The following is a 13,507-nucleotide window of genomic DNA, read 5'->3' as shown; positions in this document are numbered from 1 at the left end:
ATAAATATTCCGATTATTAACAATAACACTTTATGTTATAAGTGTAGGCTGTCGGCTATAATATATTCCAACAACTGATACCAATGGTATTGGCTCAATGAGGTAAAAAAAATGAATGAGTGATATTGTAATGAGAGAAAAAAGTTGACAAAGACATTACACGCGTACAGCAGGTACGCCACAGATAAACCGAATAAGGTAAGAAATTATGTACATTGAGGTTTGTCACGTGCACGAGGAAAATAGAAAAAAACTAATCTTAATTAAATAATGTTTTAATGAAAAGTATGTTGTTAGCCGTTTAAACGTCTATAAATTCCCACCGAGATCAAATATTTTTATGTTAAAGAGTAAAAACAAAGTTGTTGATGACATGATTTCTGAGTTGATCTTTGAACCGCGCTTTACAAGCGGCGTCTTCTGCGCATGAGCGGAGTTTTTGTGCTGCGTTGTTTTGCGAGTGGCTAACGGGCTAATCTCAGCTGCTAGTTTCTGAAATTATAAACGTATTGATCTATCTTTTCGCACTATTTCTGAAGGAACGAACAATGGCTGACCCAAGAGTAAGACAAATAAAAATCAAGACCGGTGTGGTTAGACGGTAAGATTAAGTAAACTGCATTTTTCTGTGTGATAACTCCGCAGGCTAAGGCCGCGTATTGACCGTGCCCCTCTTTGAGCACACGCCGCAGATGTGTGTCATCCTTCGGCTCAGGATGTAAATCTAGTCCGGTGCTTTAATAGCAGCGGTAACGTTAGCATCCCAACGTCAGCTATCCGATTGAATGAAGTGAATGAACACGTCTAGGAGCCTCTAAGAGATATTCGTGACAACTCTTGTATGTGTTTAGTTAAAAATGGCAATATAAACATTATACTCAAGATGAGAAATGAATATGAGGCGTTGTTCAATAAATGTGCAATTATTAAATCAGTAATAACTAGAGGTAAAGCATGTGCTTATTTGGACTAAAGAGGAATACCACAAGTCTCCATCTAGTTGTATTATTTCTAAGCTAATAAATGTATGGTTTCATTTATATTCGCATATTACTGTATGATTATTTTGCCAGTTATCTCATTGTTTATTGTTTAATACAATAGTGTAATAGTTTTTTATCCATAAAGAGAGAGATATCACATTAGTGTTAAAGTAATACTTCACCCAAAAATGAAAATTCTGTCATAATTTACTCACCTTCAAGTTGTTCCATATGTGTATAAATTTCTTTGTTCTGGTGAACACAGAGAAAGATATTTGTAATAATGCTTATAACCGAACAGATCTCAACACCCATTGACTCCCATAGTAGGATAAATTACTTCATCATTTTTTTTAACACAAAAGAAAACGTTTTGAAGAATGTAGGACAGCAAGTGTAGGACTTCTGACTACCAATGTTTTTTCCTACTATGGTAGTCAGTGGGTGTTGAGTTCTGTTTGGCATTATTTAAAATATCTTTGTGTTCATCAGAATAGACACATTTATACACATTTGGAGCAACTCTAATGTGAGCAAATGATGACAGAATTTTCATTTTTGGGTGAAGTATCCCTTTAGGTATTTTTTCTTTCAGCATACAAAACTGCTGACTTTAGTAATGCATGTTGTTTCCTCTTATCTATCTTATCTTTGTAAAACGACAATAAGAAGGAAGCGTAGTTGGTCAGAATAGTTTAATGAATGTGATACCCGTATAAAAGTTGGTCATTTGTGTTCTGCGGGTGTCTGCGATTGTGGCTCATCCTCTTTGTACCCTTCCTTTCTCCGCTCTCCCCTCCAATCCCCACCTGACTGCTGTGCTGTTTGCATTGATTGACCATATGAGGTTCTGATTGAGATGGGCCTGCTTGATAGGGCTGGTAATGGAAGTGAGGGAATGATTCTCAGTGGGGATGAGAACGAGAGAGGGTTAGGAAACAAGCCGCACACCGTGCCAACACAGGAGACAACATTGTAATGAGCCCCGCTAAGATAAGAACCAAATGTTCAACCTGTCAAAGCCGGGTGATGTTCACATGTGGGACCAATCTGATCTTGGTGTCTGAATTCATTTATGCAAAATGTGCTTTTAGCATTGGCTTTTTTGGTGTCAGCTGATTTTTTTTTATTGAGGAATTCTTCTTGCTGCAGACATATTGGTCATATCTCACAGACAGATTTCCTGTCTGTTATGTCTCTTTATGCGGACAGTCTGGCCTCTGTATCGATTAGAGCTGTGCAAGTTGCTTTGTTTTCTTTCAGATGAGTCTTTAGGTTGTATAGATTTGTCTCAGTGTTTCTCTCCCCATGAGCACAGGCCTGTGAGTTTCACTCAGAATGAGGCTTCTCAGCTCCAGGTCAGATAATTGATTTTGTCCACCTTTGAACGCTGTATTGCTGAATTGCATTTCTTCATTTGTCAGGCCCATGTGGGCAGCTTGATGGGCACATGGTTTACTCGTTTTGGCCCTGTTTGTATGTTTTCACTTGCTATAAGCTAATTTTTTCATCGGCTCTCTGTCAGTGGGCCTTATTTGTGGGACGCCAGCAGAACAGATTGCTGTCTAAACTGTATGTAAAACCTTAAATAGTTGGACTCAGTCAACCTGTTTACATAAAAAGATTTATGAACACTTTGCACAGATTTGCCCGAGTGTTGCAATTCAGGCCTAGTGTTTTTAGCCGGCGCAAGAGAGATTGATGCTGTAGTGTTCCCACATACACTAAATAAACATAAGACATATGCAGTATGTAGTTTTATGACAGTTAATTTTCAACTAAAGCTAATCTTGTTATATAAAAACGAATGGCATTCGAGTAGGGCTGCACAACGATTTCAGATTTTTATTTGCAGTTCTGGAAGTTGTCTATATTTGTTGCGCCAGTCCATTAAAGTGTCAGTGTGTTGTCTATGGTCAAAATAAATATGTACAATTTCATCATATAAACATATCTACTGATTGTCAGCACTGTAAAAAAAACCCTGAAAAACTATATTATACACACAAAATTGACAGCCTGCCACAGCTGATTTTTCAAAAGCTCCAGAGATTTGACAATTGACTACATTTTGGGCATATAAAGAAAACATTGCGTTTCTTGGTAAGATTTGGATTTTTGTAATATCTGTGTAAGTGCTTGATGTTGTTTTCAGAGATGGCAGTAGACATGTTATACTTGAGCAACAAAACTTACAACATCTGTGCTATGTCCAGAAAAGTTGTTTGTAAAGTAATCTCTGCCATTATTTTAAGGGGTTACTCCGTGTCAGTTGATTTTTTTGCAGACATCCTAACAATACAGAAGAATTACAGTGTCGTCTGTCTCTTTACATGTCAAGCCCATGTGTGAGGGATATTTTTTAGTCTGAATAATATTAAATTTTTATCATTTCCCAGACTGACAGTATGCTTACTTTTTGTGATCCACTCCAGTATTGACAGCTGTCTGGTCTGCTGTGTGATTTGGGAGTTTTCAGAAGGTGATGGGCCAGCGTTTCATGGGATTAGGTTTTGGACCTCGTGCATGTGGTTGCGGGTTCGGTTAATGTCAGCTTATTCAGAAAGCCTCGAGGACCACTGGAGCGCCCCATGAAGTGGTCAAGATCTATGAGGCCAAATGTTCCCTTCTCGGTAGTGTTCACTGCTTTGTTGGGTTGAAGATTCATGTGTCATTCGTTTTATTTCAGACCTTCTCTCAAAGATTCAAGCAAGTTTGGATACTCATTATCATCTCAGCCAACGCCATCCTTTCTTTCCCTTACCTGCTCCGTTCTTTCTTTCTCTTCTTTATTTTGGCGATGTATTCCAGCGTGCGTTTTCTGGCCGAGCTCAGTGGATGCACTTAATAAAATGACAGACGTAATTTGCTTTTGTCACTAGGTCTCTCCGCTGGCTTGGCGCCTCAAAAATACAGTATTAGAGGCACGCGAATGTGTGTGTCGAGTCTAATTCTTTTCTCGATTTTCCAGCGAGATGCTTTTTCCATTAAGCTGAAGGAAGCGGTCCTGGCAGCCCCATTTACAGACGGCCAGCTCCGCCCCTGCTATAAGCTACATCCACATCACCCTCCAGAAACCAAAAATTAACATCAGCATGACACTTTTTCATTAGCCTGTCCCTCACTTTTATTAGAATTATGCTACACGCGATCTCTCCACCCCTCGCCCGCCACCCTGTCACCCCCGTCTGGCTTCCATGCTTGTGTCTCCCTAGTTTAGTTCCACCCCCCATCCTTCCGTGGACTGGTTTTTGCGTACACATCTGAGAAATCCTTACCTTGAGCATATGCTCAAAATTGCACGCGGGCGTTGTGATTGAAGCCTGTTAAAACCTGCGTAATTGACATAAAATATGACAGAGCGCCGCAGTCGGAGAGGATTCTTGAGGCACGTGGTCCAGGCTGGCAGAACGTTTGATTAATGGAGAAGCGTCTGCTCTCGCCCCTCTCTCTCGCTGTCTAACACACACACACATGTGCCTGATTTTATGAAAAATGAATTCCAAGACGCCATGTCGTCCCGACAAGTGAGCAGGCCACAGACGGAAAACGGCTATTAGCTAGAATCATTATCAATAGTGATATTTTCAAACTCCATTACGACAATCAGTCCTCGAGTTTATTCAATGTATTTAGTTCATTTGCCCATAATTGATAAATAATCAAAATTTATCAATGTACTCGCGCCCCGTTTTCACTAACAATCAAGCAAAAGTGGCCGATTTGCCACCTGATTTGGTCCAAATTAGGGACTAAATTGATGATCAATTAATCCTAGAAGGGGCAGTACAGTGTCTTTGCGAGTGTGTAAGAGAGAGAGAGACAGATGGAGTTAAAAGACAGATTAGCGTAGCGATCAGGAAGTAGCTGATGCAGCTTAGCGTTGTGGCCAACAAGCATGCGGCTTTTCTGAGATTGATAGTAGATACATCATCAGGGACTAGAAGGAAAGACAAGAATGAGTGTGGAGAGCCAGTCAGGAAATGCTGGGAAAAACATGTCTACTGTTGGATATATACAGACGCGGAAAAAATTATAAGGGAACATTTCAAAAGGGGTTTTCTGATATTAAAATGTACTATTTCAAGGTATGTGTTTATGTAAAATGATAATTTTTGTTTCATTCTTCGAACTGCTAATAATACTTCTCAATTGAACTTATTTCAAATAAAAATATGTTTCTGTTTGCATTTATTTCTTAAAAAGAAAAGATGCTCTATATTTTTTCCAGAGTTAAAATACTGCAAAGAAAACAAGTTCATATTCACTTTTAATCAATACAACAGTAATATTTTTCAACGTATTTAGAAAAGGTTATTATTAAATCAATTGTAACTAGGCAAAGCATGTTTTTATTTGGACTAAAGAGAAATACAGTCATCTGAAGATACCTAGATATCTAGATGTATCATTTCTATGCTAGTAAATGTATGGTTTCATTTATATTTGCATTTCAACTTTTTGATTATTTTGGTGGTGCATCACATAGTTTATTGTTAAATTTTTGACCTGTCAACTGCTATAGACAATTTTGTTTTTTCTTGAACTTCTCATTTGTCGTTATGTCACCGTGGCACAAGGTGTGCTTAGCATTTTAGCTTCTTAATGTGACGTGAATTTCAGTAATAGGGATTTCCTAAAAAAATTGTGAAATGGGACTATGATTATTATATAATCACTTTTTGACAAATGGTTGTTTCATCCAGAGCCTATTAAAATACCCACCACAGTTTATTTATACCGTGACATTTATTTGCTCTCAAATAATGACAACTGAAGACAATTAATATTTGTCGTTTTGAACAATTTTACATATAAAATATATATTTAAATATCTTCTAGTTAGTTGCTTGACCACGTTGAAAACAAATTCCTAACAACACTGATAATACGAAAAAGTATAACTTTTCTGGAGTAGAAACCCCTGCTTTCCAACTCATTCTTGTATTCACTCTCTTTCAGTTTGGCCAAGGAGAAGATGATGTACATAAAGGAGTCAAAGCAGCAGGAGGAGAAGGTTGAGCGGCTGAAGGCCGAAGCAGAAGACGAGTATGTAATCAAAAAACAGGTGAGAAAAATATTCAAGGCTCTCATCGAAAACAACAGCTGTCCTGTCGGCTTCGAGAGATCTCTGATGGGACTTACTCATTTAACTCACTTAAATGTACCTTATTCAAAGGCCAAACCCGAAGAAATCATTCAATGTTCCCCAAACTCTGATTCTAGTCACCTACAGCATTATGTACTTTAAAGTGTTAAATTGGTTTAGACTGCATCCAAAAATGTACATTCGCCCCACACAAATTGTGAATATTTACTGACCATATGTTTATTTACTACCCTGCGACACTGGGATTAATTAGCTGTTGCATATTTTCAATTTAGCAGATGAATGTAAACTTTGTTTTTTTGCTTTAAAAAGCAAATTATGAAGTTAAATACATTTTGTTCATTCACCAAAGCATACATTTTTGGTATTGGGTTTAGGACCTTCTTAGGCTTTAAATAAAGTTATTAGTTTATGTGGGAATACTGGACTGCTGGTATATGTTTCTTGTCCTGCCCTTTAACACGAATAGCTTTGTTAATGGTGAAGGAGATGTGGCTGATTCGCTGTGGCAGTGCTTTGGGTGAAATCAGGCCGAGAGTTTTAATGAGTTTTAATGTGCTGATGCAAAATTAATGACGTTATGTAACTTTGGAGGAGTTTTGTAATTAACAACACATGCTGCTAATTTAGAGGATCTCAAGGAGTAGTGGCCCATGTTCTCTCTCTCTCTCGCTCTCTCTCTGTTACATCCCTCTGTATTTCTCTCTGGAGCGGAGGTATATGTACAGCTCTGTTTTAAAGCGAGCACTCAATAATCACTCAACAAGGGAACAGAGTTTACAGAATTTCCTTCAAGTGCTTAATGAGGTTACGCACACAAACAGAAATTCTTAAATTCTCAGAGGGTGGTTGTGTTTTGGAACTGATGGATTTTGTGAAGCAAGATTTCAGTCCGTTTTTTTACTGGGTACAGTAAAAGCATTTTTCTGTGTTAAACAGGTGGAGGTATTGCAGGAAGCAAAAATGATGGTTCCTGACTGTCACCGGCGCTTATCTATAGCCCATGCTGACCTGCAGCAACTATTGGTGAGAATATCGCGCACACATTATTTTTAATGCAACCCATTCGTAACCACTACATCAAACTGCGGGAAATTATGATATTGTGCTTCTCTCCGCAAACATAAAACAAGGGATGCACGTTAAATGATCACTCATATCGGTATTTGCCGATAATACAATTTAGGCTGACATGGTATAACCGATATATTATGAATAATTTCCTCTGGTTAAACCACTTCAGCTGCACGCCGCTCACAGTTAAAATACAGCATGTACTGTCTTTCTGTCACTTACTGCTATTAGCATAACATTGTGGATTTAGTTGTAGATTTTTATGAATGTGTAAATTATAGGAACAAAAGCAGATTTTTTGAAGCCGACCTGTGTCTAAATGATTTCTGTCTTGAGACCTGTTAGACTTGTGGCTATGGAGAACAACTTTTAGGGTTGCTCTGGAAGAACATCTTAAATTTGTTTATGAAACAAACATTATACCAGAAAAGTTTGAAAGTTAAACAATCTATACACTATAATTATAATTAGTGTAATGTAGGCTTGGTACAGGATTGTCAATGGGGGAGGAATTTTCAGTCTCAGAAAATGTCATATTTAGAGACTGTATATCGAACAATATATAGGTTATAAGCTTATCGTTTTCGTCCAAATATTTCACTTCGGTGCATGATAGGATATTGCAAAAGCTTCAAAAGTATCTTTCTATGTGTTTGGAAGAGTGAGCATGATACATAGAAGGTGTGTTTGTAAGCAATGTGTCTGAGAGACGTCTCCCTGTTTCCTGGTCTTCAGAGGAAGTATTGGTGGTCTACCGAGGTCATGTTCATCAACAGAATACATCCATTGTTTAAAAGAGAAAAAGGATGCCATTGGATCATGCAGGTGCACAAGTGTGTGTTTAAAAGAAATAATTTGTAAAACCTTTAGTTGTTCTTTACACCAGCAAAGCTTTTACACACACACGCACAGTCCTGTGCTGCACTCATTCCAGTTCATTAGTAACGTTGTCACGGCAATGGCCTCCATAGAAACCGTCGTCGATCGATTAGCATTGATACGACCTACTTCACTCACTGCCTCCATTTTCACACTGTGTTAAGTGTGTGTTTGTCTGTGCTGGTTGTGTGTGCAATATCTGACAGGTTCACTGAGTGAATTAGCTGTTTGGTGATGGAGTTAGTGTATCTGTGTGTTACTGGGAAGGTAATAACTACAAAGTAATAACTCCTAAATGGGGGTTCACACAGATTTTTTTCGATCTAATGCAAAAATTGCGAACTCTTTCTGCTGATTCAGTCCACATCGTATTATAACAAAATGATAAAGTATTTTGATTATATTTATAGAAATATGGCTGACCATATATATCTGTAAATGTGTGTATATGTATATGTATGTGTATATATATATATATATATATATATATGTAGATATATAGACTTTAATTTGAGATATGTAGACTTGAATTTTAGCTCAATTCTTTAAGATTTTGTGATTGAACATAGTAGCCAACATGTAATGTTTATCAAAAAGATTGTTTAATAACAATCTGTTCTTTTATATAAATATTATATAATTGTTTATATACAACTTATGTGTAATGTAATTAATGCATATGAATTTTCGTTTTTAATGCACCAATACATTTTCAAACCCCTGACTTCTTTAATAACTTAACTGTGGGATCTCAATATATTTTTCTAATAAACTCCCAATTGGGTCCAGTCTGTGATTATTTTTCATTTTTTACTTTTCTTTTTCAGGAAGCAGAGGAAGAATTTGCTGAAACAGAAGAATACAAGGAGGCCAGAACTATTTTAGATTCAGTCAAGCTAGAAGGGTGATGTCCAGGCATAAACACACACTGACATCTCAAGTGTCCATTCCAGTTATTCTCACTTGTTTAGTGTTTCTGCAGTACTGCGATGAGTTTACTGTGGCCTCTGGTCTGTGTTTTACTCATTTTTGTATGAATTCACAATAATGCAAAACTATCTCTTTGGCCTTACATGTTAAAATTTACAGCCGTGAAATAAAGTTTCTTTTTACCATTACAACCCTTCGATTTCATTGACACATTGTACATACTGTTAATACTGAATGTTCATTTTCATAATCAAATAATGATTTTTATCAATTATATTGATAATCTCCAGTCTATTATGAAATTAATCATTATTAGATTATAGGATTGTCTGCGGGAAACACAGAATTTAGGACAGATCTGTGATTTTAAATTCTTTAAATTTATTTTGTCTATGAGCATGCATAATGTTTAAAAAATCTAATAAAAACCAAAGTAGAATTACTAATGAAAATGCTGTCTATTGAAGCATGTCAGATTATTTGGGCACTACATAGTGGCATTGCAATGAATGTTAAATATGAATCTGGTTTTCTCTTATACACGTGCAGGTTTTGCTCTGCTGCATGCAGGGTGAGAGCTGAAAAGGAGGAAAAGCTAATATGTGATGACAATATTTCCAACTCTTCTTAAAAGACAGTGACCTCCGCTGGCCAGATTCACTCATGCAAGCAAGAGGCTTGTCTGCTGCACATGTGCTCTCGTGACGCCTTGCATTTTAATCACATATTTTGCAATGCAACATAATAACACGATCCAAATTCACACTGTTTTCTTTGAAAGTTAATGAATTTGATTTACCTCGTTTGTGATCTTCTGGCAGAGCTGAAGTAGTTTTTACCGCAAGCCTTAAACAATCACAATAAGCCTTATAATTGAAATCTTATAGGAATGGTTGCGCTTTGCCTTTTTTTGGAAATGCGTCTTAGTCTAACAATTCTGAAATATGTATTTGACAACATCATAAAAATTGCCCTTTTATATGAATATGTGTATATATGAAAATATGAATAGCATTGTATTTGAAAGGGGCACCTAACCAATAATTGCTGATCTTTTGAAAGTCATATTTCATCTTTTGAAAACCTAAATCAAATGCTCCCATGAATTTTTTCACACAAGTGGCTTATAGGAGCATAACCACAGGTGTAGACGTAACATTACCTATCTACACCAAGATAGATAAAAAGTAGGAGAAATGTATTCTATAACTTACTATGTTATCGTGTTTTTGTAATATTATAAACATAAATGCACCGACCTTGATATTATTAATGCAAAGAATACGTTTACCATAACGTTTGCTGTTTTAAATGGTATTCTTTCAATAAGCAATTTATTTAAATAACACGTAATCACAGTAATAAATAATTAAACGGCTTCATGTCACGACCATGAACGAATCTCATTTTTTACCCCGCATCGGGACTTGATCCGGGCTTTTCTGCAGGCCAGCCTGTTGAAGTTGAAGCGGGTGTTTCAAAATCGTGTTTCGGAGTTTGGTTAAGAGAAGCAGATGAATTCGGTTTCCATTCGGCTCGGTCCTTATTCTACACATTTCGATAATTATCGGGTTCACCCCGAAGCCTCATTATAACGTTAATGAGGCGCCGCCACTCCGTGACACCCAACCGCTCCATCTCGTTAAGGAAATCGCTCTTCAATGCTGATTATTTTATTTGGAGCCATAATTATATTTCTTTCGGATAAATCACGGTCTAATCGAGTCCGTTCGGAGGGCAGCGCCTCTAATTGGAGCATGAGATGCGGCGGTGGGCGCGCGCTACCGACCTGCCCGCGCGACCGGGGAACAGCGCGTCTGATAGATGTGGGGAGTGGAAGGGGGATAGTTCTTCATCTAGCACCCCCCTCACCCTCCCTTACAGCTAAAACACAACAACTTATTACCTTTAATCCCCCCGACTGTCACCGCATCACCTGCACGAAACAAGAATCTAATTTGTTAAACTGGCATTTCTGCAGATGGACGATCGATTTTCTCTTTAGAAATCTCTAATTGAGTGAATATATACGGCCCGCGATCACATTCCGCTGTGTGCGCGCATGCATGTGAGGTCAGGCTACTCACAAAAAGCTGAAACGTAGACGACTAACTTTTAATACTATATTTGGTTACAATCTCAGACGTGTTGTGTGGGTTATGTGTAGTATTGGGAATGAAATTATGTTAGTTTGTAATGAAAACAATCTGAAAATAATCTGATCTGACACCTTTTTTTGTTTCTCATAACCACAGTTGGGGCAAAGCTGTTGAAATGTAGAGTATATGCTGTTTTTTTGGGACAAATGCAAAGGGAAAATAGTTCATGAAAAAGCATTATTTTAATTTTAAGAGCAGCAATTGCCTATATCTCAAATGTATCCATTAGTGTTAGGTATGCTTATATTTTTAATCTGTACACACTAAGGGCGATCGAATTGTAGGAACCCTACACATTCTATTATTTTTTTAAGGAATAAATAAATTGCATATGTTATTTGCCATAATTATGTATTTTAACGAGTAGGCTATAGTTAAAATAACAGTCATTAACATTGGCAGTCAATGGAAGTCCCCATTCAATAGTGAACTGTGTGGAATTGTAAATGTTAATGAGTTATTCGTAATATGTCATTTGACATTTAGAAGTAAAATAGCTGAAAATCTAGGTCGGTTAGATTAACCTCAAGAAAAAAAAGGAATACAAGTTCTTTTTGTAACACAATTATTTAGTTGGGATTTGCCATTAACGTTTGTTTTATTTCAAATCAAAACGTGGTCTCTCCAAAACCTTTCTAATGGCGGCACTAAACGTGCATACGTTTGTGTATATTGGCTGGCTGAGATAATGTCAAGGAAAATTATCCACTGTGTAATCTGTCCCGCACTATGTAACTTTAGTGTACCATGTGGGACCGATAACGTGGTGGATGTGAAGGCCATGAGGTGGTGACAGGTTGGTAAAATCACTAAGCAATGGCGAGTGAGGCAGCAGAATCCTCTCGCGTTCAGAATCACATTTGTTTTTCTTGTGATTTTATTAAAAGTCACTCCTCATCTCCAGAGCGCGTGAAAATGTCTACTTTCCACTCAGATGCGCCGCATTAACTTGCAGGGCGCAAGTTTGTTTGTTTGTCTATTTTTATTTATATGCAGTGTAAGATTGATGCGAGCTTGTTATCGCTATGTGGAGAGAGAGAGAGAGAGAGAGAGGGGGGGGGGAGAGAGAGAGAGAAAATCTGCCTTCTGAATCACCCCCCCCCCCCAAATTACCGCATCTCTCTCTCTCTCTCTCTATGCTCTATATATATATATTTATTGTGTACACACAATATAACTTGTGCATTACTTCTGTTATCTAAAATTGTTTTTTAGTAACTGTTTAAAATAAGACATATATTTTCAAGTTGTATTTATTATATAAAGCGTCTACCTGTCTTAACTCAAAATGTTTCTGTTTCGCACCTACAGCTTCTGCTATAAATGTTTTTATGCGCAGGATATTTTGATTAATAAATAAATAAATAATATTGGGAATGACAAAAAAATCTAATTTGGGGATTTTTTAAAACCGTATCCTTAATTGTTTGTGTGTGTGTTTGTTTATACTGTTTGTTTATTTCCAGAAGATTTGCAAAAGTTGTTTTGGCTAATACTAACAATCAACAGTTGTTGTTAATTATAGGCTATTATTTGTTTTATATTTTATTATTATTCGTTGCATTTTAAACAGTACGCAAAGCACATCTTATTAGCTGCTAGATTACTAATATTTGATCTTATAATGGTTGAATGTCTTTTTCTTTTTTGTAAGGTGTTGTTTTATTTTTATAGCATGGTTCGTATGATGTTTAGTTGTGATCTCCACTTTTTCTTGCAGCCCAGAGAAAACAGAATGTTTTTTTTTCTTTTTCATTACAGGCGAGGTCAAGAAACTGTTGTGTATCCCCCCTCAAATGCATTTAATAAAATGTTTTGCTTCGCTTCGTGTTTCACAAATAAAGCTTGAAATCCCCTCGCTGGCCGCAGGCCGGGTATTGGTGTAGAGAAATTCAATCTGTACATTTTGTACGAGGTAAACAGACGAAATGAATTGCATTAGAGCAAGCCAAGGTATTTTCAACCAGACAGGTTTCTCCGTTTGTGTGCAACAATCTAAAACTTATTTATTAGGAAAAAATCACTTGATCCGAGGCGCAGCAAACCCCTGCCGAATAAAGACAAAGCCAAACGATAAGAAGATATAAGACTTTTAATTGAGGGTCACAGCTTGCACAAAATTTGTCCATATTTCACGAAGTAGAAGCCTACCATCTCTGCAGGGCAACCTTTCATTTATATGTCCCCTGAAAGCATCGTTAGGCGTCTGTCGCACTTTTAGCCCGTTAAATATGACCGTGTGACTCCTGAAGAGTGATTCACTTCTGTTTGTACAGCTATAAAAGGATCGAGCTATTGAAAAGTCGTAAAATGAAGCGCGCTATCAATCACGCGCTAACTGTGCTTCACAGTCACCGACTATGACCAAACAA

The 13,507-nt window shown here is 37.2% G+C and overlaps 1 protein-coding gene across 1 annotated transcript; it reads left to right on the top strand.

The window, feature by feature from the left end:
- Positions 1-437: 437 nt before the first annotated feature.
- On the top strand, positions 438-9,167 carry tbca (tubulin cofactor a). The gene is made up of 4 exons (XM_056731970.1): positions 438-601; positions 5,946-6,051; positions 7,033-7,119; positions 8,874-9,167. Exons 1-4 carry the CDS (start codon positions 549-551, stop codon positions 8,952-8,954), a joined length of 327 nt encoding a protein of 108 aa, XP_056587948.1. The 5' UTR covers positions 438-548; the 3' UTR covers positions 8,955-9,167.
- The last annotated feature ends 4,340 nt before the right edge of the window (positions 9,168-13,507 follow it).

This window comes from Triplophysa dalaica, chromosome 19 (assembly GCF_015846415.1).
Source record: "Triplophysa dalaica isolate WHDGS20190420 chromosome 19, ASM1584641v1, whole genome shotgun sequence".
NCBI classification, from domain to species: domain Eukaryota; kingdom Metazoa; phylum Chordata; class Actinopteri; order Cypriniformes; family Nemacheilidae; genus Triplophysa; species Triplophysa dalaica.
This window is presented reverse-complemented; position numbering and strand designations above follow the sequence as displayed.

Bases quoted from the DNA above. Each gene is read 5' to 3' on its own strand.
- tbca (XM_056731970.1), top strand. From the start codon at position 549: ATGGCTGACCCAAGAGTAAGACAAATAAAAATCAAGACCGGTGTGGTT. The intron at 6,052-7,032 runs GTGAGAAAAATA...TGTGTTAAACAG, and splicing joins AGTATGTAATCAAAAAACAG to GTGGAGGTATTGCAGGAAGC. The intron at 7,120-8,873 runs GTGAGAATATCG...TTTCTTTTTCAG, and splicing joins CTGACCTGCAGCAACTATTG to GAAGCAGAGGAAGAATTTGC.